The following is a 26,309-nucleotide window of genomic DNA, read 5'->3' on the forward strand; positions in this document are numbered from 1 at the left end:
ATATATCGCTATATAAGGAAAATATAACCATATTTGTACTTAAAATGCAAAACTTAATTTTAAATTTATTTGAATTGATTTAAAATAAAATTTATATCTAACTTCAATAGACTGGAAGGTAAACTGAAGAAAAATAAATCTCGAAAAAAAAAACACGAAGCTTTATCAAATATGATATATCATTTATATCTACTACCCAAGTTGATAACAAAGATTATTTAGCTTCAAAAATACCGTTTTTCCCCTGAGATATAATAAGATAAATATAGAAAAAAAAAAAAAAAAAAAAAAAACTCAGTTATGTTACAGCTGAATAATAGGGACAGAAGCGTCAATAGTAGCTTATTCATTATTATACAAAACTAGAATTATGCCGCTTATATTATCTTATTCTTGTTTAAATGCAGCTAATTAAAATAGTTTGTAAGCAAAAGTTTAATTATAATTTCTTTTCATTTATATTTCTTTTAGATAAAAAAAAAGGTAGTATTTGACTAATTTCTTTTTTGTTACAAAGAAGAGTATTCACCAGGATAATAGCACTCATAACCTTACTGCTGTTATAAATAAATTATAAATAGCCACCGGGAATAAATATTTTTTTAAAAAAAAATTTTTTTCTTGTAGCAGTAACGATTAGTAGTAAACTTATAAAAAAAGAAAATGAGTACTATTCTTACATCGATTATTATACTTGAATGACGCTTTTTATTTACACGTGCATTAAAATCACTGTTGCTATTATAGTTACTGTTGCCAGCTAATATCACGTGAGTCACCCCCTTTTTTTTGACGTTTTTGTTTATTGTAATAATAAGCTACCCTCTCGGTGCTTTAAAAAAATGATGGATAAATACCATTAATGTTTCATGACTTTGTTCTTCGTCATCTTTATGCTTTTTTTTTTTTTTCTTGCGACATAAAATAAAAATAAAAATAAATCTAAATCTAAAATTGGATTGAATTGTACATAGTAAATGGATCGTAGTAGACAGTAGAACTTATTTTTAGAACTTGAACATTTATTTTTTGCTTGGGTGAGTGAAAAATCGTACAATGAAGATTTGTATATAAAGGCAAACACTTCTTCTTCTTCTTTTTTTCCATTGTATTGTAAACAAAATAATATTCAGCAACTTCTTTTTTTGATTAACAATATATTAAAAATATGAAGATTTCTATTCTTGGCGCTGTAACTCTTTTCTTCACTAGCTATGGATTAGTCTCTGCTCATCCTACCAAGACTAAGCATGACAAGTGTACTCCTACCAAGCCTTATTTACCACAAAAATCCCCCATCTTTCCTAGTATGGCTCCTGCTACTGATGTTGTTTCTGAATATAATTATGGTCCTTATAATCTTAGTACTTCTTTGCCTACCTATCAAATTACTAAAGGTTATCCACCTATCTGGAAGAAGCCTGATCCCAAGCATCCTGAAGTCCAGGCTGCTGTCAAACAAATTGATTGGTCTCTTGTCCCTAAGGCTCCTGTAAGACATCAAGACCATAAGGGTAACTTCAAACCTGATACAGATGGTAAACACGATCCTTATTGTTGGTGGTCTGATACCAATTGTGTTCATCCTAAGATTAATATCCCTGCTGATTACTATCAATGTCCTCGTGCCGGTGATTGGGGTTTGGGCTTTGATGATGGACCATTCAATCTTTATACAGGAAAACATGCTAGTCTCGAAAATCCTTGGGCTGAACCACAACTCTATAACTGGTTAGCTAAACACAACAATCAAAAGGCCAATCTTTTCGTAAGTAGAACAAGTCAATCACTTTTTTTTTTTTTTGTTAAATCTTGAACTTAATTACTAACATTATATATTTATTAGTATATTGGTTCCAATGTTGCTACCTATCCTGCTGCTGCTAAACGTGGTTTTAATGACGGCCATCTTATTTGTGTCCATACTTGGTCTCATCCTCCCATGACTACCTGTTCTAATGAAGAAGCTGTAGCTGAATTTTATTGGACCTTGAAGATCATCAAGGAAGTGACTGGTGTTACACCTAAATGTTGGAGACCTCCTCAAGGTGACGTTGATGATCGTATTCGTGCTATTGCTTGGCAAATGGGTATGCATACTGTTATGTGGGATTGGGATACTAACGATTGGGATATGCCCGCCCCCGGTGGTGGTAACTTACCTCCTAGCACTGTTGATGGTTATTTCAAAGGCTGGATTGCCGATCAAAAATCTGGAAACCAAACTCATGGTCACATTGTCCTCGAACACGAACTTAATAGTCAAACTGTTGGCATGGCAGAAAAATGGTTACCTACTATCCAAAAGGTCTTTAATGTCGTTCCTGCTTTGGTCTGTAATAATGTCACTAAGCCCTATTGGGAAGAACAATATGTCTATCCTCTTGAAACTATACCCGCTAGAAATGGAACTATGAATATTACTTTATCATCATAATATCCTTTTTTTATTTCATAATTTAGACATATTTTTTTTTAAAAAAAAAAATAAAAATAATAATAATAATGTAAAAAAATAAAAATAAACTTTTTGGTTGCATATTTTATATTTAATTTAAAGTTTAAAATGCATTTTTTTTTTTTTTTTTTTTTTGTCATATCAATTTTACTATTGTTAACAGTTTCTTTTATAAATAAACAATAATGGCAATTAGTAAAAAAAAAAAAAAAAAAAAAAAAAAAAAAAAAAAAAAAGAAGAAAAGGAAAAATAACTGTATTAGTAACATTTAATCTGCATGTAGTGCGCTGTTGTCATTCTGCTTTATATAATTCCTATAAAAATAAAATCTGTCATGACCAAAACATGCAGGTTAAAACATGTACAAATGAATGGAATGTAACTTTAAGTAGATCAACAAGTAGACTTGAATATTATTTTAATCAACTTCATTGTAACGTTTAATTACACTTAAACAAGCAAATTTATTAATGGATATTTTAGTATCAACGTTAACTATAGGAATTATTTCAATTATTGCAATAACATGTATTGTGGTGTGCTGTTTACTATTGCTTTTATATTGCTATAAACGCAATGCTAGAATAGATAATGACGATGATGAAAGAAGACATTTATTAGGCTCATCTCAAAATCTTTTAAGAAGAACATCAACATATTATCAATGGAATAAATCGCCACTACCGCAGGATAATAAAAAGATTACATCAAATAATAAATCATCTTTAGTGAATAATAGCACTTCAGTACCTAGATTATTATCAGAAGAGGAAGAACCAGTAGATAATAAAAGTTGGGAGAGTAGACGCAAGACATTGTTGAAGAAATATGAACGTAAATCATCATCAACAGTTGAATAAAGTAAAATGGATATCTCATAAAAGAAAAAGGCCTATTACGTGTGTAAAATAAAGATAGTTTTGAAACCAAAGAAAAAAAAAAGTGATAAGCAAATAAGAAAAAAAAAATTTTCGATTTAGTAAAAAGCATACTTCTTTATGGTATTATATTTCTACTAGTAAGTATTTTCAAGTTTTCTCTTCAAAGTAAAGTATAATCATATTCGATACAATGCTTTGTTGTATATTTTGTGTAAAAAAAAACCCCAGTAGTTATCCTTTACTACTTTAAATTTGTTCATCAATATCAAGCTTTTTTCCTTTTTTTGATTGTTGTATAGTTAAACTTAACAAAAATATTCTTATAAAATAAATTTAATCTTTTAAAGTATTATTCATAAAAAAGTGGACTCATTTCTATCTTTACTTTTAATCCTATACTTATACTATACAAAGTTTTTCTTGTCACAAAATGCTGCTTTGATGAGCAAATTTGTAAGTGCTTACTGGTAGAAATATAATGTCATAAAGAAGTATGCTTTTTACTAAATCGATTTTTTTTTCTTATTATCACTTTTTTTTTTTTTTTGATTTCAAAATTGTCTCAAAACAATGTTGAAATCATTTTAAACTGAAGTTTAAATAATGTGCATGTAAACTACTATAATAAGAAGAATACTTGCGATTTGACTTACAATACAAAAATAAATTTTATTTTTAGAATCTAAGGCTGTTCCACTTTCAAATCTGGGATCTTTGAGTACTTATTGAATGAGCAGTAAAAATGAATTCTTTCCTTCCTATTTATTTTAAAATAAGTCCAGGAATAGTTCCTTACTTAATTTGGAGAATCATAAGGAACTTAAAATAGAATATTTTATTTAAAAAATAAAGACTACATTGGCATCAAATATGACAGGAATGAAATTAAAGCCACTATTGACCATGTAAATGAGGAATATAACCCTTATATTTTAAAATGATTGATTCATCTTGAATTCTATCTTGAAAAGGATTCAGGCTTGTTACCTTTCACCTGAAAACTAAAAAATTAAAAGAAACGCTATTAAAGCAATATATTAGCTGTTTGATAAAATAGAATCATTATAACTTGGCACCAAGGGACTCATCATTTTATTTTATTTTTTCAATGTAGTTTGTAACATCTTTCATTAATTTGAATTACTACTTCAAATGTTAGTTAGTATGAAAGAAAATATTGTTTATAAATGGTTGCAGAAGTAGAAAGAGGATCATATTTTTTTATTGTTTGTAGAAGGAAAATCAATTAACAGAAAAATTTTATTAACAGTATTACCACATGAATGTAAATAGTGCCTCATTAGTCCTTATTTAATAAAGAAATTTGCGAAAGACTGTACAAATAACTGACTAATGATGACTAAATCAAAGAAGAGCATGAAGATATACACATGCGCTTTGATCTGTAGAAAGAGAAGAGTGTAGTACTTTTATTGAAATCAGATTCTTTTTAATAAAGACAAAATAAGTTTGATTAGAAGAGATTTATTTTAAGTAGACTTCATGCTCTTCTGATAAAGTAACAGATATTATAGTAAGATAAGGATGTTATGCACATACAGCTGTTGTCTTTAGAAAGTTTATACATAATTATAATTGCTATAAAGTAATTTATAAGCTTGTTTTTTCTTTTCTCTTTTTAAAAAGAATGAGAAAGTAGGGGAAATCTATCTTGAAGAAATAGAAGATGACGCTGTAGAGCTAACCTATCTCTTTGAAAAATTTCAATTATTTAATGCAAATTTATTAAACATTTGTTTTTATTATTATTTTACACTTCTTTCTTATTCTTATTCTTTTTTTTTTTTTTTCCTATTGAATCTACAGTGATTTCTGAACTTTTTATTTTTTTTTTCTTTTCATTAACATTGTTATTATTCGAATTATTATAGAAAAGAAGTAAGGCATTATTTTCCCCCAAATAATACAGTTAGTACACTATCTTCACAAATTATTCGTGCACCTTCAAGAAAAAAGTTCGTTCAGTTTAAAAAATAAAAATTACTTCAGGCTCAGGAAAAAAAATCCGTTCAAATTAGTTTTAAAAATTCATGATTTATTTAGTGCATGAAGTGCACCAAAAAACTTCCCCCCCCCCCGAGAAAACCACATCGGCTTCCGATTTAAATAGTCTTTGAATCTAGCGGTTGAGTATCTACAGAATCCTTGAAGATCACCTAAAAGGATTCTATTGCATGCATGCTCATCTTTATTCTGGACAAAAACAACTACAAAAAAAAAGTATCAACTGTTATGTTTATAAAATAAAAATAAGATAATAACGGAAATAAAAGAACATACCGAACTTATAAGCCTGAGGTCAAAAACTACTTTTTTTACATTATTTATGAGAAAGGGATGAGTGTACGTGCCGCTGCTGAGGAAATAAAAGTGCCTCAAAGTACGGCACAAATTTGGAAAAAGAAAGCCGAGCTTGCTGGGGATGAAGAAATGAGTCTGATACAAACTGGAAGTGGTAGAAAAGCTGGTAGACCTCCTGTTCTTACAGAGGAACATAAACAGTTTTTGATCAATTTCATTGACGAAAAGCCATCTTCTGTATTGGAAGAAATGATAGAAGGTCTCACTAGTCAATTCGCCGGCCTTGAAATAAAAAAAATCAGCAATTCATAATTTTGTAACAAAGAAGTGTAATATCACCCTTAAACGAGCTCATTTCCACTCAGTAGAAAGAAATAGTCCTAAAAAAATTGAGGAGCGGTACCACTGGGTGAAAAAGATACTTGAAACTGATATGGATTATTTCAGCAATTGCGTTTTCATAGACGAAGCTGCAATTCATATTAACATGAAGAGATCATTAGCTTGATCTAGAAAAGGAAAAAGGGCTGTAGTTGCTGTACCTAAAAATAGGGCAAAAACAACAACTATACCAGGAGCCATATGTGCACATGGCGTAGTTAATATTAGAGTAAGACGACCAAAAATTCAGGCTCCAAATAAAAAAAAGAAAAGCAGAGGGAAGTAAACCTGTTCCTAAACAAGCAACGAAAGGGGGCACAGTTACTGGTCATTATTTCAACTTCATTGCTAGTTGTTTAGATGTCATGGATTTACATCCAGAATTTAAGGACTATTATCTGGTAATGGATAACGCCCCCATTCATAAGCACGAAGATATACAGAAGTATATTGAAGGTCATGGATATCGTTGCATATATCTTCCTTCTTACTCACCTGAATTGAATCCTATTGAACAATTTTGGTCAGTAGTCAAAAGTAAACTTAAGCGAGAAAAGTTACTGGAGGAAGAGACAATGACATCAAGAATCCGAAATTCATGCAACAATATTTTGTTCAGTGACCTTCAAGGTTCCTACCGCTACTCTATTGATAAGTTTGATGATTGTTTGAATCGAAAGCCAGTTTAATGTTTCGCTTATTTCGTTCGCTAAAAACGAATAAAATTCAAAATCTCTTTGTGAACGGGTTTTTATTTTTTTTTGATGGATTTTTTTTTTTTTTTTGTGAACGAAATTTTTATTTTTTTATGAACGAGTAATTTCCGGAAATAGTGTATTATGTGTATTGTCCCTCGGTGTCAATCACAAAGGATTTGATTGGCTTCTCTCTGTCCGTTTTTACACTCAAAAAGTACGTGCTCAGCTTGAATATGGCCTCGCTATTAACTCGGTCTCTGTCATTCAAATCACAAAATTAGAAACATGTCAAACACAATGTATCCGAAAATTTTTTGGCAGTAGTACTCGGTCCTCAACTAAAGTTATGTTGCACTTGGTCAACCTGCCCACAATGAAGGAACGTAATCACCTCCTGCAAGCTAAATTCTTACTTCGGTCTATCTACTCTCCGGACGATACTCTCGTTTCTAAGTTTTTACCACATATACGCACCTCTTCAAGCCATTCTCAATGGTATAAGCTTTCGAAAACACCTATTTGGCAACGGTATACTGCTTCTTTTGACGATAATATTTATGATCCTCGTGCTTTTGCTGGTATCTGTAAAGCATACCTGAAAGATAATCTTGGTGATCGACGAAACAGTAAGAATGCCGTTCTTTTGTCTGCCTGCCGTCCTACCCTAGGTATCGATCCTATCCTCTGGTTACCTATGTCAAATGCAGAACGCAGCCGAATAGTCCGCTGGCGTCTAGGTTGGTTACCTGGTAGTGCCCCTAAACCGTGCATCTATCACCCTAATGCCTTGTTCATAAGATCTCATGCTATATGGTGTCTACATATGCATCGACGATTACAAATGCCTTTGACCGAACTCGACCCTTTGTCCTTCCTCTTGAATAAGCTGCCAGATAAACAAAAACGCATGCCGCCAATCTCATCAGCTTTCAACTCATCTGTCTTTTCCGCCTGGACGATTCGTTGGCCTCCTATGTGCCTTATACTTTTTGAACTTGACTATCTCCATCATGGTAAACTTCCTCCAGAAACTGCCCCCCTTGGTACAAAACTTGTAAACTGGTTACGTAACTCTGAATCTAGTATTTATTGAAATATCTTGCTTTTCCTCTTCCCTTCTCTTTCTTTTTTACCCTTTTGCCTATAAAAAGGTTTTTTAGAACACTTTTATCCTTTCTCGAACTGACCTGGGCAATCCAATACGCCAGTATTATGTGCTCACATGGGTTGTTTAAATTTTTTTTATAAAAATTTTTGTTATAAATAAAATAATTCTTAATCGTATTTTTATTTTATTTTTTTTTCTTCAGGATGCATTAGTTAACGAAGTTGCTACAATATCCACATGCTCTCAACAAGAAATAGATTGAATGCAGTTTAGCGCCCTCTGCTAACTTCTTCAAGGGCTCCTGTCGGTAGTTAGGCTTGAGAACTTGTTGAATGAAGTCGTTGCCAGATATTCAACTAGTGCGGTAGGGATGCAGAGAGTTTTCATTTTCCTTGTATATTGAGCCTGGATGTTCAAGATAATATAGTTAATAAATTATTTTTTTTTTTTAGAAAATAGAAGAGACCTTTACTCGCAATGCTTCAAGTGCGTCTGAGTTAATATCAATCATGTAATGAGTTCGTTTTCTTTCATTTTTTCTTGCTCTAAATGCAAGGAATAATTTTAATTTTATTTTTATTTCTCCCTACATGATGCTCACAAGTAAGGTGAAATGCTGAACAACTTTGTTATTTAACCAATCATAGCTCCAAATAGCGTAACAAGTAAGGTGTTCTTATGAAATACTATTTGGAGCACTTCTAAAAAAAGGAGGGTTTCTATGGAGTAAATAAAGCTGTGCTTATAAACAAATATATATCATTTGGTCTTATATTTTCCCAAAGAAAAATAATAAATTATTAACTAATTATCTTGAGCGACTGTTTTAATCAAATACTTCATTAACATGTAGCTTCCTTTATCTTTTTATATTATGCTTGAGTAGCTGGCTTACATTCTGTAACAAATTTGTCTAAAAAACAAAAACGAGTAGCAAAACTCAAAGCAAGTATACCCGAAGAAAGAATAACTCAGAGAACAAGTTTTTGTGTAGTATATTTACCATAAATTATTTGTATATTGTACTGTATAATTAAAATAAATACAAAGTATGATATGTAAAAATTAAGCGGTATATAAAATCATAGTGTTCTAAGCGTACAAGAACTAAAGAATGAATGTATATCACTATGTGTTAATGCCTGATTGTTCAATAAGAATAAATATGACTCGCTTATTCTTATTTTCCAGTTGCCATAGATACCGTCTTTTTTTTTTTTTTTTTTTGAATAGCTGAAGAACATTAAAAAAGGGGTAAAATTTCGTGTTTGGAAATCGTAATCAAAAAAGAGGCAGTGCTTCATTTTCTTTTTTTAACAAATAACATATTTAATAAACTAAAAAAAAAAAAAGGTTTTATTAATTCATAATGAAAAAAAATAATGCTGACACTGATCCCAATGAAATCACTCAAAATACTCATTCAAGTAGTCAATCAGAAAGTAGATCATACTGCAAATACTGTCTCCATAAAATACACGCAACAAGAAATATAAGCGGAATCTGCATAAATTGTAAAAAAAGAAAATATGAAACTTGTCCTGAATTTTCATTTGCAGAAGGTTCTAAACGTGTTTTGACTGATTCAAATTTTGATCAACATCAAACCATTCAATACACCAAATTTGCTAATTGCCAGCCTATGAAGCTTGAATTTTTCAAACAGAACTCCAGTCAAATTGTCTCCACATATTGCTTATTGTCGAATGAAAATTCATTAATGTTATCTAAGAATATCCCATTTCAAAATGACATTGTGTCAGAAGTTTTTTCTGGACGAATTTCATTCAGTAGAGATCAAAATGGAAAGGTACATAATGATCATCAAGAGGCAGACACTGCCATCACAAACAATATGAACAATGATGATTCTATCCTTCAAATGTCTGTTAGGGCTTCTGCAACACCAAATATTATCAACAAGTTAGGTCCCTATACAAAAATCAGCAGTGAAGTAAAAAAAATTTTAAACTTTGATTACCGTTTGAAGCCTCAGCTTTTGGAATTGATCCCTGCGTTGTTCCATGGTGCTATTATTCAAGATAGTAGCATTGCTTTAGTTGTTTTGACTTCTGAAGTTTACTCTAGAAGCAATAATATTGATATTCATTCAGAATCGACGGAGTATTCCATGCCTGATGATAATAATAATATCAATTGTTCAGTGCATATTAAATCAGATGGAGGAAAAGAGGTACAAAAATTAATCATTGGAAGTACTTCTTTAAATATATTGATAGTGTCGTCTGTTGAGATCTCCAAAGACCCCAAAGTACACGTGGGGCCAGGAGTAGATTTTGGTCAATCCAGAATCTCTCCTGAAACATGCAGTATCTTTGTTCGTACAGCTTGCGAAGAACAATTATTGAAACGATTTGGTAATAGCCAATCAATACCTACAAGTTTGAACAATATGAGACAATTATTGACACATTTCAGCAAAGTTTCGACGTATAAACCATGGAGAAGTAGTCTTCACAATTTCGACACCACCTTGACCATGCCGGCAACTACCGTTACCTTGTGTAGTATGCCTTCATGCGGATATGGTTTTGGGCCTAATTCCTTAGCTTCGATATCTTCACAATTGCTTCAAATAATTGCAATTGCCGTGGTTTACAACAAATGCATACTCAAGATTAATCAACTTGAAGATTTTTTTTTGGAATACGATCCAATCATCGACAAAAAAAACGACTACAAGGATTGGGAGCCAATGTGCAAAATTGTTATACAATTAAAAAAAGAATTTAAAAAAGGTGAAGAAATTAATGTCATTAAATTCTGCCTCGAAAATAATATCTCCATAATTGCAAAAGGATTAAGTAGTGCAATATCTACGGCGAATGTCACAATTATAAAAAACATTAAAAATAAATTCTTATCACTTTACAAGTAATTTTTTTTTTTTTGTTAAAATACACTTTTTAGCTGGTGTACTTTTGGTGTACTTTTTTGTGGGTGTATTTTTAAGCTGGTGTACTTTTGGTGTACTTTTTTGTGAGTGTATTTTTTAGCTGGTGTACTTTTGGTGTACTTTTTAATAAGTGTACTTTTTAGCTGGTGTACTTTTGGTGTACTTTTTTGTGAGTGTATTTTTAAGCTGGTGTACTTTTGGTGTACTTTTTTGTGGGTGTATTTTTTAGCTGGTGTACTTTTGATGTACTTTTTTGTGGGTGTATTTTTAAGCTGGTGTACTTTTGGTGTACTTTTTAATAAGTGTACTTTTTAGCTGGTGTACTTTTGGTGTACTTTTTTGTGAGTGTATTTTTTAGCTGGTGTACTTTTGGTGTACTTTTTAATAAGTGTACTTTTTAGCTGGTGTACTTTTGGTGTACTTTTTTGTGAGTGTATTTTTAAGCTGGTGTACTTTTGGTGTACTTTTTAATAAGTGTATTTTTTAGCTGGTGTACTTTTGGTGTACTTTTTTGTGAGTGTACTTTTTAGCTGGTGTACTTTTGGTGTACTTTTTTGTGGGTGTATTTTTTAGCTGGTGTACTTTTGATGTACTTTTTTGTGGGTGTATTTTTAAGCTGGTGTACTTTTGGTGTACTTTTTAATAAGTGTATTTTTTAGCTGGTGTACTTTTGGTGTACTTTTTTGTGAGTGTATTTTTTAGCTGGTGTACTTTTGGTGTACTTTTTTGTGAGTGTATTTTTAAGCTGGTGTACTTTTGGTGTACTTTTTTGTGGGTGTATTTTTTAGCTGGTGTACTTTTGATGTACTTTTTTGTGGGTGTATTTTTTAGCTGGTGTACTTTTGGTGTACTTTTTAATAAGTGTATTTTTTAGCTGGTGTACTTTTGGTGTACTTTTTTGTGAGTGTATTTTTTAGCTGGTGTACTTTTGGTGTACTTTTTTGTGAGTGTATTTTTAAGCTGGTGTACTTTTGGTGTACTTTTTTGTGGGTGTATTTTTTAGCTGGTGTACTTTTGATGTACTTTTTTGTGGGTGTATTTTTAAGCTGGTGTACTTTTGGTGTACTTTTTAATAAGTGTATTTTTTAGCTGGTGTACTTTTGGTGTACTTTTTTGTGAGTGTATTTTTAAGCTGGTGTACTTTTGGTGTACTTTTTTGTGAGTGTATTTTTAAGCTGGTGTACTTTTGGTGTACTTTTTTGTGAGTGTATTTTTTAGCTGGTGTACTTTTGGTGTACTTTTTAATAAATGTATTTTTGAGCTAGTCTATTATTTTGTGAATACGAATTTGTGTAGCATGAAAATTATTACAGGTGACCTTTGTTATTATCAACTTTTACTTTATTTATTTCAGAGAAACTTGTGCCACTTAAAATTACATTCATAATAATAATTTTTATTATGTAATAAGGATATCAACTTCTCTTTTTACCACCATATTCTCCATTTTAAATCCAATTGAAGAGTTCTAGTCCAAGTTAAAAAATGTTGTAAACAGTGATCCCGCCTCAGTCAGACAAAGCACGAAGATCAGCGAACGCATTCGCAATGCATCAGTATGTATCAGCAAAGAAGACTGTGAAAGTTGGATACGACATTCATTATCGTTCTGGCAAAGGTGCATAGATTGCGAAAAAAGATTGTAAAAAAAATGAAATCAAGATACTGATTAACTCAAAACACACACACACACACACACACAGCACATAATATACGTAAGTAATAAAAATAAAACTTTTCAAATTGCTGTCTTAAATGACCTATTTTTCTATTGGTTGTCCCATTTTCAAATGAGTGTTCCATTTTCAAAATTGGTGTCCTTTTTTTTTGAAATGGGTCTTTTTGGGTCTTTTTTTTGAAATGGAACAATTTTTTTTTTGTGGGCCCAACCTATTTTCTTCAGCTGTAATATTAAGAATATTACATTGCCTAGGCTAGATCAAAGGAGATGTAGGAATTAAAATTTTTTGTTAGTCAAAAAAGAAAAAAAGATCGATAGGGGAAGACGTATTCAATATACTAGATCAACTGTTGCAAATCCAAGTTACCAACTTGGCCAATACAAATTTCAATAATTAAATTCTGCTTCGCCACCCTGCCAAAAAAAAGCAAGTATAAATCACAAGTCTTCTACGCCATCTTTTCGGAATAATTAGTTATCGTTATAGTGTATGTAATTGCAATGTTGATTTTTTTTTTTTTTTTTTTTCTTTTAATTATAACAAGGTGAAATATTTCAAATTGCCTTTATTAAATGCCTATTAGACAGTATGTCATTAGCCATCTGTGTATAGATTACTATTTGATTCACCTCTGTCATGGCCAGTTTTAAACAAGTACTCACTTGGACTGCTTCGTTAGCTACCATTATGCATTTTAAGTCTGTTGATTTAAAATGTATGAAGCTAAAGGACAGGTGACTAACGTTTAAGATTGTTATATATCTTGTTCAGCTGCTAGTACTTGCCAGAAGCAACCAGGTGTTGCCCAGAGTTAACTAGTTGAGGTAGGGAAGATGGTACACCGGAACTTGATATGCTCTCTTGGGTAAATGAGGAAGGTACAGTCTAGCTCGTTTTAGTCACCAAAAAGAGATACAAGATCTAAAGAAAAATGCTTGGCTGGAATTTGATAGTCAATGAAACAAAGCCTCTATTGGGAAACCTTTTCAAGTAAATACAACATAACCCAAAAAGTAGTGTCTGACCTAAATATGGAATAAGTTGTAAGTTTGTTAGTACCATACTGTATTCAAAATACTCACATTGTTTAATAAGACGTCTGCTGTATACAGGCTTCAATTAGTAATAGATTCGTTAATGAACATAAATACTCCTCTACCTATGATATAACTTCAATATCCCATCTATCATTTGTATCTTTCACTTTAATAAAGATCATTCATATCTTAGACCGTCAAATAATCAGAATATTCATCCGTTTTATTTTAATTGTTTACGAGGCTGCTCACCTTCCCTCTCGTTCCGGTAAAAAACTTGACCTGCATTACGGGGGTGGCTTCCTCGCCCTGCGGGTTTGGGAAGAACTCAACATTCAATTATTAAAAAAAAAAAAAAAAAAAAAAAAAGAAATGCCTAAATAGTACATTTATATTGTGTGGTTACATAAAAATATTGTTGATATTTATTGTTTGGAATATGTAATATGAATGTTATGTTTATAGTTAATGATTTTAAAGAAATTTTAGCTATTGTTGGATAAAACTTCATTGTACACTACATTTCTAGTATAAGATTTTTCATTGTTATTTCCACTATTAGAATCAGCATCAATCATAATATTAATAGCAGAAGGCGATTTTACCCTTGACAAAGCAACATAGAGCTGTCCATGACTGAATACATGGTTTGGAAGATATAAACCAACACGATCCATAGTCTGTCCTTGAGCTTTGTTAATTATCATTGCAAATGCAAGTCTAACAGAAAATTGAGTCCTTGAAAATGAGAGTGGTAGGATAGTCGGCTCATTGCTGCTAAATAATTTAATTTTTGGAATGTACACAACATTACCAATATGAGAGCCTGTTGCAACTAATGCCTCTATTACGTGAGGTAGAATTGTTCTGACGATCAGGCGAGTACCGTTACAAAGACCTTGCTTTGAGCCGATATTCCGCAACAGCATAATGGGGACACCAATCTTTAACTTCAAAGCATGTTAAGGTAGTCCATCTGCTTCTAACGAATTCAAAAACTCAGTTGGAACTGAGAGATCTTCATTTTCAATTATAGGTGCATCAGCACTGAAAGAGATTGTAGCTTCACCAGGAAAAACGTCGAATATCAAATCATTAATAACAGCTACATCTTTGTTTGTGGTGGATAATACCGCAGAATTGATAAGAGATGCTGTAGAAAATTGTTGGGGAAATTGATACAGTCCAGGGTACATTGCTTGCAAAAGATGGATCAAGTTGTTACCTCTGATAATCATACTGTTTGGGATCTCAATGAGACCCGTATCAAATATCTCAGGAGGTTCGTCACCCAAATTAATCTTGTGAGTGTCTACTCTACCATCTCCTATAGCCAGAAGGTTCGTAGCAAATGCATTTTATTTAGAAGCCAAAGCTGTGTTATTTGAAAATAATGTTTGCTGAACACGCATGTTGGTACAAAGTCGTAAAACTTGAACATGGCTCCAAAGGTATGAACGATTAATGCATTGATTAACAATTTGTGATCGTGAACCTTTAGGAACAACAGGCAAAATTTGACGAAAGTCGCCACTAAAAACCAAAAGCCGACCACCAAAAGGGATATTCTTCAATTGTGGATCTACAAACTTTGCTATGTCTTTAAGGGACCTGTCGAGAGCTTCAAAAATGTCTTTACTGGTCATTGAAGACTCATCCCATAAAATTAATTTTGTTTGCATCAAAAGATCAGCAGTTGGTGAGTTTGGTTTGATATTACACATACTGTCAGGATCAACATTAAGGGGAATTTTAAACACGGAATGTGATGTCCTACCACCCTCAAGTAACAGAGATGCAGTGCCACTTGAGGCTACTGCTACAGCAATTTTACCTTCTCGTCTTACCCTATTCAATAAAGCATTAAACAGAAAGGTTTTTCCAGTTCCACCGGGGCCATCAACAAAAAATACTCTCCCACATGACGAAGGCAGCGAATCATCTGAATCAACCATAGCAACAATAGTATCATAAACCAGCTGTTGATCAGGGCTAAAATTTAACTGGGCATTTACTGGCCTTAATTGTGCTTCTACAATTAGTCGCTGATGCTCCCTTAAAATCCTTGGGATGTTAGGATCAACAGCATTAGCTCTTGTATCAACTGGAGGTATGACAAACCCAACGTGATCAGAGAAATCCAGGTTGTAATGCTCAAGTAGCTGATCATAGATCTCCAGCAAGCGTCTGAATGTCTATTGCCGGACTCTGAAGCTCAGGATTACTACGGAGACTATGTAGCAGATCATCTGAAAATTGTTGCTTGAATTGCTCAAACAGTTGAAAAGGATTGGCTGGGAAGCAAAAAGCAATTATTACGCAAAAGAGACCACGCAATGAAGATGCACTTTGGAAAGTTGCAGCTTCTTCTAAACAAAGTACCTATTGATTATCAAGTTCTAAGAGACCCAAAGCCATTGCAGCCTCTTGGTAGGTAGCATACTCAATGTCATTTACTGTTCGTAAATCAGTAAAACTGGTAGCACCTCTCACATGGTAAAGAAGCATAAGCAGATGGTACTTTTCTGTTTCTCTGGGCGACACGGTAAACACACGGCCTATAGTATCCGAGAATCCTCTTTGTCTAGGTACCCATCTTCTTGGTTTATCTGACGATTTCCATCTGAAATGCTCAGGAAAATTGGGATATAAAATAGTGCGAGCAAATTCATTAACACGATTAATTTTGAACCAAGCTGTCAAAGTAGTCTCCTGCATTGTAGCATTCTCAAGAACCTCATTAAGATCATCAGTTTCATCAAAATAAACTTGCTGCTCATTTTCAAGATGCACTTGCAACCTTTTACTGGCAGGATACTCCTTGTAAGGGCTACCTTGAATTCTAAATGTATAACTACCAGATGTTTGGTTGACTAATTCCTTGTCAAGCTTTACACCCATAATGATTCTAAATGATGTAAATAATAATTTTATTAAAATCTATCTATAAAAGTAATTCTTTGATGCTTTACAATATTATATAATTTGGTGATCCTTTAGTAACTCTTGTTATATTTGTTTTATGCAATATGGTTTATAAATTTTTATAATTGATTTTATAGAATATAATACACATTTGTGTAATATCCTTAGATTTGAGTTTGAAGAGAGAGTTTTCTTGTTGGATAAGAAATAAATAACAATTATAAAGTTTTTAATAAAGAAAAAAATAATAGAAAAGTTATCAGGTATTTATACTAATTCGCGTTTGCTGTTGATAATATATATGGAAATAATATGTATGTCTAACTGGTTGTTGTAAAAGAGAGCTTAGCTGTTATTTACCAATAATAAGAGGAAAACTAATAATAGACTGGAGGACAAATAAAAGTGAGAAATTCGTGCATTGACCACTTAGGGTAAACTTAAACGTTTACAATTTGACCATAAAATAAATTTTGTACACATTTGAAGACTTCTTTTGTGACCATAAAATAAATAACTTTTAGCAAGTTTTACAAAACGGAAGTATTTTAATTAATAGATTTTATTTTTTATTCAAGGTTGCCAACAAGAATATTCATTAATACAGGTTCTATATTAACGTCTATAGTACACATGTATTAGTCTCGAGTTTCATAGGGTATAATTTCCCAAATCTAGGTCTCTTTGAATTCAATTCCTAGCTTCTGCCATCATTTTTTGTAAGAGATACAGAAATACTGCTCTTTTCATCAAGACTTGCGATAATATGTCTGTCATTATGTAAATCGTATACAAATGACCAAATTTTGTTTAATAACTTCAAAGAGCATCTGCAGCAAAGAAAACAAGAGCAAAGGTGTAGGTATTAGAAAGTCGGATTAAAGCATATTAGTCAATTATTTTATTTTTGTAAAAATACTCAACATCATAGATATATGATCCAGAAATAATTGTGTAATTGAATATAACAGTCATAATCTTATTGAATTCTTATTATTACATAATACAATGTACATAATTATTATTAAATGCTCAATGACTGCTATTAAAACTGAATGTTGTAGAATGAATATGATGCTGTGAAGTACAATACACTAGTTTTATTTGAATAACCTTTTTATTATTTTATAAATGATTTTATTAACTTGGTTGTAAAGACGACTACAATCATAACCAATCTGATAAATATATATAGTATATCTTGCAAAACCCTCTTGCAGCTGCTCTGGTATTGACTGGATAGATAATTTGAAAATTGCCATTCTTTTTTGTAAACGTAGAATACATAAAGTAAGCCTCTGTTCTTTTTTAATACATTAAACAAACTGAATTATGGGATCTGATACTTCCATTTATCGTGCCTTAATATCTGATATTAGAGTATTACTTGATATGAATAGGATGGTGTACATGAGTATTTTAATAAGAATAATAAAGATGATTTCTTTTATTTCATATTAATATCTATAAATGAATAAACATATAAAAGTATATCTTTTGTAGAGCTGATGACGGTAGTAGTGATAAGTGTGGCTGTCAAATGTAGTGAATAATTAGCCTTTTTTTTTTTGATAGTTCGAGGTTCTTGCTGTAACAGAACTAATAAATAGATTACTCAAGTCTTGTAAAAGATATACTAGTAAGGAAAAAAAGAATATTATTTAGGAGTTCTATTCATAAACAATATTATTTATTACTGAACATATATAAAATGAAAGACTATTTAGTTGTCGAACCGTTTAACAAAGTAATGTTTCTTAAAAATGCTATAAAAAGGAAAACATTCGAGAATATTATGCATTATTAGTATTTGTTTAAAAGGCGCATAAACTATATTATGCTGTCAAATAAACAATAAAACTTTAGACTATCAGTTTTTTTTGGTTTTTTTGGTTTTTTTGGTTTTTATAAAAAAATACATCATTATTATTATATATGACAAAAAAAAGGGTAAAAAAAAATATTAATAGTTGTAATTATCACGGGAGAAATTAGGATCTTGAATAAAAGCGGCAAGTACTTTACTACCAGTTTGTAACAAAGGATGTCCGGCAACACTACAGCAATAAACATGAATTTGTTAAAATACATTTATTTATTTTACCCTTTTTTTTTTCTTCCTTTCTTTCTTTTTATGTATAGACTTACATTTGTAAGAATCTTTCTAAACCTTCTCGACGTTGTTCAATGACCTCATCTGAAAATCTGTTTGTGAAGACTTTACCAGGTAAAGGAGGGATATTAACTCTTGTAGATTCACGTTCTAAAACATCTCTAAACCACTCAAAATCACTATATCTTCTACGAACTGCAGATTGTTTCAACTTGAATGCTGGAATGTTGGTCTAAAAATTGGATTGTTATTTAGTTTTCTATTACTTTTATAATTATTATTATTATTATTCTCCTAATATATTTACTCTACAGATGATTTCGTAGTCAGTATACATTTTACGTCCAAAGCCTATAATAGGATGTTTATATACATGTTTGCAATTCAACTTTAAATAGACATTTTACCATGTGTTTGAGGATTTTTTACTTCAATTTCTAAAAAGTTTTCAGGAATACCATAACGTTCTTCAACTGTTTGATCTCGAGTTGAAGCACCTGTCATAGATTGAAAGGATTGAAATTTGTGCTGCCCTGTTGACATATTTATTTATTTTGTATTTTATAGAATAAAAAAGAAATGTGCACGAATGTAATTAAAAAATGAGTGTTTTATTATTAGTCACTCAATTTCACTCTCAGTGATGCAAAGAGGAGAGAATTTATTATTCCTGCATTTTATATAAAGTCAATCAGATTTATCTCCCAATTTAAATAAAACTTGACAAACTGAAATCATAGTTGATTTAGTAGTGCAAAGATTGCACAGAATAATATATTATAAAAGCAACATTACTTTATATCTAATATGTGTCCTGATTATAAAAGTAAACAAAGTAAATAGTAAATAAATAAAAAAATAAAAAAAAGCACGGAATCAAGCTAATATATTAACACGTTAAAATGCTTTTATTAGAATACTTGTTCGTCTGTCTTTCTTTTTTGACCAGCTCTAGCTTTAGGGCCCCAGTTAGGAGTAGGGTTTACTTGATAGCGTACTAAATGTTCATGCTTTGATTCAGGCATTGCTTTAGGATGTCTTGTGAAATCAACTTCAATTGTTGGCTCCTTAGCAAGAATCCTCCTTGCTGGTGAATTTTCTGCAATATTATTCATGACTACAGGATGCTTTTTAACCCAAGCTCGCATAATATCCCACATAACAGAGGGTGGCGCATTTGTCTTGATGGATTGCTTAGCTGCATGTGAAGCAGATACTTGATAACCCGCATTTAAAATAGCAGAATAGAGATCCATCATTGGAATAGTATTACAATGTACTGTACTGCACAATCTGGCAAGAGTCCAATAAAAGGGAACATGTATTTCTTCTTTAATAACTGATAACATACCCTTCATTCGTGCAGAGGTGCCGTAATTTGTTTCATTCTCTTTCACATGTTGAAGCATCCTGGCAACAAATTCATCATCATGAATTTTATCCCCCCAAACGGGTCCACCAATATGATGCGTACTACTGCAATGCTCACAGAAAGTGTTGACGGTTGGACCTGAACCAGGTGTATGTCTTTCAGCACCATTCTCTTTTAATGAAACCTTACCAAGTGACTGAGTAGAATAAGCATGACAACCAGAGCATTCATATGCAATTGCCATTCGACTAGCTGATTTCTTTACTCCTTGAGGTGATGTGTATACACGCACAAAGACACGTAAATAAAAATCAATACTACATGACAAAAGGGGTACAATATGTCTCTTATATCGACCAGCTGAAGTCTGTAACATTTGTAAAACTAAACGAAGAGCTATTTCATGTGGAAACATGTTTTTCAAAGGCATACCACCATATTTACCAAAACTTTTTTTTTTTGCAAAAGAAAAAAAAATTAAAAAAAAGTCGACATAATAACAATAAAATAATTACTTACCAAGTTTCAGGATGCATTGCACCTGTCAAGATAGCAAGATCAGTACATGTAACACATAATAGACCCCCTTCTGACACTGCTTGAACAGCTCCATCAACAAAAGGTGCAGCACTACCGTAAGGATCTAAATCTATCACATCATATTTTTCATTTGTGCCTACTGTATCATACATAACACGCATAGCATCGCCATGATTGGGTTTCACGAGATCTTCAGTTAGACCATTATACTTTACATTACGCTTAATAGCTTGTATAGCGTCTTCTTCAATATCATTGCATACTACTTGTTTTAACTTTGGGATTTCTTTTGCATATCGAATCGATCTCAACCCACTAGCTGCAAGCGCTTCAAGAATTGTGAAATTATTGGAATTTTTGACTGCATCTATTTTCTAATTAATCAAAGACATTTTAGTGAAACTTTTTATTTCAATTTTTTTTTTTTTTTTTTTTTAGTTCCAAATGTCAATAGTTACTTCCTGAAGTATATTTTTTGATTTTTCATCTAATGAATAATTGGATGTTAATAATAATAATAAAAAACTAGATCAAACATTTATAACTACGTTTAATCACCTTTTGCCCTGGCAAGCTTTTTTTCTAAACGTTCAGCCTTTTCTTGGTTGAATATTTCACTCCAAGTACGTATGGCAGCGATCGACATGTCACGATTAAACTGTTGAACGGGATTATAAAATACTTCATTCTTTTTAGGGAAAAGAATAGTTGCTTTCCCTTCAGTTACAGTATGAAATTGAGTAATGTCTATTTCTGATGATTGTGATGTTGTAGACATGATTCGTTTATTCGCTCTTTTACTATTTTGGTTTATAGTACGCAATAAACTTTTTATCATTAAAAAAAAAAGTTTTTGTTTTTTACAGAAATTTCAATAGACGGGAAATAGTGTGACTATTTTTTTGTTATAAGGGTAGAAGCATTAATAAAAAAAAAGGATTGTTTTGAAGCTTATATTCAAGTAAACTTGTCCATATACACATATTTATAATTGAAGCAAAAGATATAAGTAATTACTACATGTACAAATACTATTTTTATTTTATATTTAGTGTATTTACATATTGTAATATTCATTTACTTCATTAAAATAATGGGAAATCTAGTAACATAATAAAGATCTTATTATAAGCTTTGATAATCATTCTATCACACTGTTAAACTGGGTGTCTGTTGCTATTAACTAAAAAGAAAATAAGGGTATATTCAATCAAATTCATCAAAAGAAACATTGATACAACTTGACTAATATTTCGTTTACTTTGCTGCACTAACTTACTTGCTTTCTAACGTTTGACTTGTTTTATTCAATTATCCTTAATATAAAAATGTTAATTATTGTAAAAAGATGGAGCTAATAGTTATGAAGATTAATCTACAAAACGTATATTTTGATTTATTGAAAAAGGTAAATACAATAAAATATATAACAATTTGTGGAGTAAGTTCGATAAAAGGGATATAAAGGTTCAGGTAAACAAGCACATTAATCATGTTATTTGCTATATTCAAGCGCTTTAAGATAGTCAACTTCAATACGAAATAAAATAAGGACTAGTTTGAAATTGCTTATATTAGAATCATACTCTTCTTATTTATATAATATTGAATCAAATCATTTATTCACTGATTTATAAGCCTATAGCAGCTTTATAGAGTTGATGGCTATATATTACTAAAATATTTGGTAATGTATTTGCATCTATCTTGTCAGCAAATACTCTAAAAATACAGTAAACTTACTAAGCATAAGATTGTTATTAGTTAAAAGGGAATCCCTATGATTTCAAATGCGTCCATAAATGCTTGCAATTTTTAAAGTATTGAAGCTGCTATTCTAGAGCCTAAATATTATTTATTGTAAAACCAAATAGTCTAAGTATAATATGATATTAAAGACTTTAGAGTTAATCATTTCATCCCCTTTCGCTATATAACTGAAGCTAGTACATAATTGCAAACAGAAATAATTCATTTATTATTAACAGGGATCTAGCTAGTCTTTCTATCATGAATAATTTTATTTTCTAATCCTATTTTAGCGATATAAAGAGCAACACTTTCTGAATGCTTCTAATACTTCAGGGCTTCTAGAACGTAATGGAGCTGTTGCTAATGCAGTTGGAATATTTTCTGGTTGTTCTATCCATTTTTTAAAAGGGACATTATGAATTTGAAGAACTTCGGCTAGTTTTTCTAACGATCCTTCGTTTTTTGTCTTTTTTTCAAAGATAAAGCATTACTTTTTTTTTAGTATTTTCCTTTTTATAAATAGCTATTATTTCTGTACCTCTAATACAACTTTGTGCATATTATCCAAATCCTCAAGGTACGCTTTTGTGTTTTCATCTTCACGTGTGATATGTAAGATGGCAGTAGCAGCATGACATGCTTGTGTCATAACACTATACAAATAAAAAACATAAACTTAAGTATAAATATTAAAAAGTAATAGAGATATGTTTACGCATATAAGACTGAAAGCATCTTAATTACTCTCTCATTACCTGCCAGCTGGCCATTGAAGCTTCTAAATTATATGAAAAAAAAAACAAATGCTATATAAAAAAAATTGGATATAAAATATATACATGTATATATTGGCCGAAAGCTTACTTTTGCAAGGTCCTTTCGGACAACAATGAACATAGTTAAGGGCTCGAGAGCTGATGCCATTTATAATAATTAAAACAGATACAGTTAACCAAAAGGAGGTAGGAGACGTTTTTTTTTTTTTTAAGGAAACGTGACTATATTTTAAACAATAATAAAATTGATTTTTCATTTCACGTGTTTTCTATTAAAGATCCAATTCTCTATTGAAAATTCAAGATTACGATGCGAACATATGAGGATGCTATTATAAGTGAAACAGAACTATTAGTAGAAAATATTAATAGGGTACACGTCAAGAAAGATTAATATATATAAATATATATATATATATATATATATATTTTAATTTTGTAATTAACTAAATAAATGAAATGAATAGCTCAATGCAGCAATAACGAAAATAAATGATAAAGAAGTAGTTCACATACTTGAGAAGCTACGAACCGTAGAAATGAAAATGTCACTTGTTTTTACATTTTTTAGAGCTTCCCTTTATACCAATACATATCATGAAAATAGTGAAGAAACTAATAGGCCCAGTTTCTAGTTATGTGTACATATTAACTATATACATATACATATTTATATCATTATATGTATACAAATACAAATATACTGTAAATTTGAAATAAAATACTTTTTTTTATACATATTAAATTAAGAAAAACCCATTTATTAGAATAGGAAAAAAAAATGATTTCATTTAGGCAGCAGTAGATTCAGCAGGCTTTTCTTCCTTGTTTTCTTCCTTCTTCTCTTCCTTGTTCTCTTCCTTGTTCTCTTCTTTATTCTCTTCTTTATTCTCTTCCTTATTTTCTACCTTCTTGTTCTTGGGGTTTTCAGGAGAATCAGCCCAGTTTTTAGCCTAGATACAACGTTTTTAATATATATATTTTTATTAATGCATTTTATTTTCTATATACACTTACAGCTAATTTGAAGGCCTATTATCCAAAAAAAAAAAAAAAAAAAAAAAAAAAAAAAAAAATCAGTATCATCATTTTACAAAAGAAAGTTTTGTGCACAATAAATCCCAAAATTGTTAGAGTCTAGACACGATGTCAAAATAAAAACGCTGATATAATAAAAACTTACATCCTTGTGAGAGATACTAGGATTGGATTCTTTAATCTTGGCGAGTTCAGCCTAAATTTAATGATTAAATTAAAAGGTTTCCTAGATACAAACGACTGATTTTACCTTCACGAACTGATTGTAGGGAGACATCTTCTTAGCTGTATTTACGTGTGTACAAACGGAATTTAATATATTCATATCTATTAAGTAACACGCCTTTTTTTTTCTAGTTTTAATAATACTTACGTGATTTCTTAGTAACCTTCTCTTTAGCCATTATAACAAAAGTTTAATAAAATAAAAGGAAATCAAAAATTATTATTGTTATATAAAAAGAAAAAAAAATAAAAAAGGAAGTTTTTTTTAATAATAAAAAAAAAATATTTTATATTATTTTGAGAGGTATTATTATCTTTTTTTAATCATTGCTATCACCTTTAAATTTTTTTTAAACCAATAGCGTGTACAGATTTTGATACTACATTTTTTACACTTTGAATTCAGACATTGTTAGTTTTTTTCTAGACAAATCAAAAATAAAATTCAGAAGTCATGTTTACCTTTTTTAGACAACATGAAAAGCCAATTTAGACCCTTTTATTTTCTTAAACTTATTAGAGATGAGTGATGATGCTCATAAAAGTAACATATTAAACTTTCCTAGACAAACAAAAGCGTGTAACTTCTGAATACATGCATATCAGTAACGATTTACACCCATTTGGACCTCTGATATTTGAAGGAAAGAAACAAAAAAAAAAAAAAAAAAAAAAAAAAAAAAAAAAAAAACTACAATAATAACAGATAGAGTGTCCTTCTTAACAGGCACAATTCCTTTTTTCCTTACTAATAATCTATCTTTTGACAGATTACTTCGTACACTATTTCCCCATATCCAAAAGTTCAAATAGGAGCACTCAATGGTATAAATTCAATAAATCATTGTGTTGATGGCTTCCTGCTGCAGGATCTAAAACACTAGATAGACCACTCCTTCAAGGAATCGTCTTCAATGATTCTTTTAAAAAGAAATATGGGATAGTCGTCACTCCAAACTAATTCATCGCTTGTAAATCCTTGACTTACTATTGATACTATACTTTGGCTATCTATTATCCTATAATGCACGTAGTCGTGTTATTCGATGGTTTCCTGGGTTAGTTACCTGATGGTACACTAAAATATTGTATATATATTATCTGTACACTTAACTCAGTAGACCCTATGCCATCGAATGCCTGTATGTATGTATGCATGCACGCAGTCGCTTACACCTCTCCAGAATAATTGCGGGTCCAACTCTTCTTTATTTTTTATTTCATTTTATTTAAAAAACTAGTAAGAGGGATACAGAAGACTTCTTCTCTAAAACAGTCATTTATTACTAAGCTTTTAAGGGATAGTAAGTTTGAGTCATCACTTTATATGAATCAAAACTACTCTGCTTATGTCCCTCATTTGTTATTAATCACCTCTACTAATGCTATTAATTTAAGAGAACAATTTAGAAAACATAAGGGCATTCAATGAGCATTTCATTAAGTACCTTAAATTTCTTTTATATATTTATTATAGTATGCTTCACAAGCTGTATGTGAAGGTAAAATATAGACAATGCTTATTTTAATTATTTTTACCAGTAATATATAACTATTAATTCTATATTAAATATGAAAGTAAAAAGGATATACACATTAAAGCCAATATCAGAAGAGAAAGCTTTCTAAAGATTATAGTGTCTCAAATAAATAATATACTTTAAACTAACTACCTTACGAAGCTTATACTTGTAGGAACTAACATGATATTAAATATGAATGTTTATCATTGTAGAACTTTGTATAAGTGAATTTATTTTATTGGACTGTATACTGGGTGATTCATGTCATATATTCACAATAGAAGAAGATTAATATAATATTGCATGTATAATAGAAATACAAATATTAATTATAACAGTATATTATTGCATTCATAGTCAACAAACAAACAAAAAAAAAAAAAAAAAAAAAAAAAAAAAAAAAAAAAAAACAGATAGATAGATAATGACTAAGGGAGATTATAAAAACACGCTAAATGATTAACATATCAAAGTAATCATCCTACGTTTTGCTTTAGTATGCAAATTAGTAACTAATACTACAAACATCTTTTACCATTATTTTCAATATAAATAATACT

General features: G+C 30.8%; 7 protein-coding genes across 7 annotated transcripts; 3 read left to right on the forward strand and 4 right to left on the reverse strand.

Annotated features, from left to right (window-relative positions):
• Positions 1 to 897: 897 nt before the first annotated feature.
• Positions 898 to 2,543, forward strand: BX663DRAFT_516514 (uncharacterized protein). The gene is made up of 2 exons (XM_051528603.1): positions 898 to 1,768; positions 1,847 to 2,543. Exons 1-2 carry the CDS (start codon positions 1,169 to 1,171, stop codon positions 2,435 to 2,437), a joined length of 1,191 nt encoding a protein of 396 aa, XP_051380771.1. The 5' UTR covers positions 898 to 1,168; the 3' UTR covers positions 2,438 to 2,543.
• A 70-nt stretch (positions 2,544 to 2,613) lies between these two features.
• Positions 2,614 to 3,634, forward strand: BX663DRAFT_516517 (uncharacterized protein). The gene is made up of 4 exons (XM_051528604.1): positions 2,614 to 2,653; positions 2,743 to 2,892; positions 2,943 to 3,350; positions 3,451 to 3,634. The coding sequence occupies exons 1-3, from the start codon at positions 2,644 to 2,646 to the stop codon at positions 3,317 to 3,319; spliced, it is 537 nt and encodes a 178-aa protein (XP_051380772.1). The 5' UTR covers positions 2,614 to 2,643; the 3' UTR covers positions 3,320 to 3,350; positions 3,451 to 3,634.
• A 5,558-nt stretch (positions 3,635 to 9,192) lies between these two features.
• Positions 9,193 to 10,887, forward strand: BX663DRAFT_516533 (uncharacterized protein). Its single transcript, XM_051528605.1, has one exon. It carries the CDS (start codon positions 9,219 to 9,221, stop codon positions 10,746 to 10,748), a length of 1,530 nt encoding a protein of 509 aa, XP_051380773.1. The 5' UTR covers positions 9,193 to 9,218; the 3' UTR covers positions 10,749 to 10,887.
• A 7,368-nt stretch (positions 10,888 to 18,255) lies between these two features.
• On the reverse strand, positions 18,256 to 19,158 carry BX663DRAFT_516538 (sorting nexin-3). The gene is made up of 4 exons (XM_051528606.1): positions 18,931 to 19,158; positions 18,831 to 18,874; positions 18,559 to 18,755; positions 18,256 to 18,467 (listed from the first exon to the last, which is right to left on the reverse strand). The coding sequence occupies exons 1-4, from the start codon at positions 19,064 to 19,066 to the stop codon at positions 18,374 to 18,376; spliced, it is 471 nt and encodes a 156-aa protein (XP_051380774.1). The 5' UTR covers positions 19,067 to 19,158; the 3' UTR covers positions 18,256 to 18,373.
• Positions 19,159 to 19,434: 276 nt separating this feature from the next.
• BX663DRAFT_553779 (N2,N2-dimethylguanosine tRNA methyltransferase) lies at positions 19,435 to 21,213 on the reverse strand (the record flags this gene model as incomplete). The annotated part of the gene is made up of 4 exons (XM_051531475.1): positions 19,435 to 20,344; positions 20,415 to 20,809; positions 20,894 to 20,922; positions 20,994 to 21,213. The coding sequence occupies 4 exons, from the start codon at positions 21,211 to 21,213 to the stop codon at positions 19,435 to 19,437; spliced, it is 1,554 nt and encodes a 517-aa protein (XP_051380775.1).
• Positions 21,214 to 22,473: 1,260 nt separating this feature from the next.
• Positions 22,474 to 23,111, reverse strand: BX663DRAFT_438758 (peptidyl-tRNA hydrolase II domain-containing protein; the record flags this gene model as incomplete). Its single annotated transcript, XM_051523291.1, has 4 exons — positions 22,474 to 22,653; positions 22,726 to 22,840; positions 22,943 to 22,965; positions 23,052 to 23,111. 4 exons carry the CDS (start codon positions 23,109 to 23,111, stop codon positions 22,474 to 22,476), a joined length of 378 nt encoding a protein of 125 aa, XP_051380776.1.
• A 643-nt stretch (positions 23,112 to 23,754) lies between these two features.
• BX663DRAFT_553781 (uncharacterized protein) lies at positions 23,755 to 24,405 on the reverse strand (the record flags this gene model as incomplete). The annotated part of the gene is made up of 5 exons (XM_051531476.1): positions 23,755 to 23,916; positions 23,981 to 23,995; positions 24,147 to 24,197; positions 24,252 to 24,286; positions 24,375 to 24,405. The coding sequence occupies 5 exons, from the start codon at positions 24,403 to 24,405 to the stop codon at positions 23,755 to 23,757; spliced, it is 294 nt and encodes a 97-aa protein (XP_051380777.1).
• Positions 24,406 to 26,309: the final 1,904 nt, after the last annotated feature.

This window comes from Cokeromyces recurvatus (assembly GCF_025118155.1).
Source record: "Cokeromyces recurvatus strain NRRL 2243 chromosome Unknown BX663scaffold_21, whole genome shotgun sequence".
Taxonomy (NCBI): Eukaryota; Fungi; Mucoromycota; class Mucoromycetes; order Mucorales; family Mucoraceae; genus Cokeromyces; species Cokeromyces recurvatus.

What these genes read in the sequence shown, in the direction of transcription:
- BX663DRAFT_516514 (XM_051528603.1), top strand. Translation starts at nt 1,169, where the DNA reads ATGAAGATTTCTATTCTTGGCGCTGTAACTCTTTTCTTCACTAGCTAT. An exon ending in ATCAAAAGGCCAATCTTTTC is followed by an intron (nt 1,769 to 1,846) that starts GTAAGTAGAACA and finishes TATATTTATTAG; the next exon opens with TATATTGGTTCCAATGTTGC.
- BX663DRAFT_516517 (XM_051528604.1), top strand. An exon ending in TTATTTTAATCAACTTCATT is followed by an intron (nt 2,893 to 2,942) that starts GTAACGTTTAAT and finishes TGGATATTTTAG; the next exon opens with TATCAACGTTAACTATAGGA.
- BX663DRAFT_516533 (XM_051528605.1), top strand. Translation starts at nt 9,219, where the DNA reads ATGAAAAAAAATAATGCTGACACTGATCCCAATGAAATCACTCAAAAT.
- BX663DRAFT_516538 (XM_051528606.1), bottom strand. Translation starts at nt 19,066, where the DNA reads ATGTCAACAGGGCAGCACAAATTTCAATCCTTTCAATCTATGACAGGT. An exon ending in ACTACGAAATCATCTGTAGA is followed by an intron (nt 18,756 to 18,830) that starts GTAAATATATTA and finishes TCCAATTTTTAG; the next exon opens with ACCAACATTCCAGCATTCAA. An exon ending in TTAGAAAGATTCTTACAAAT is followed by an intron (nt 18,468 to 18,558) that starts GTAAGTCTATAC and finishes TTATTGCTGTAG; the next exon opens with TGTTGCCGGACATCCTTTGT.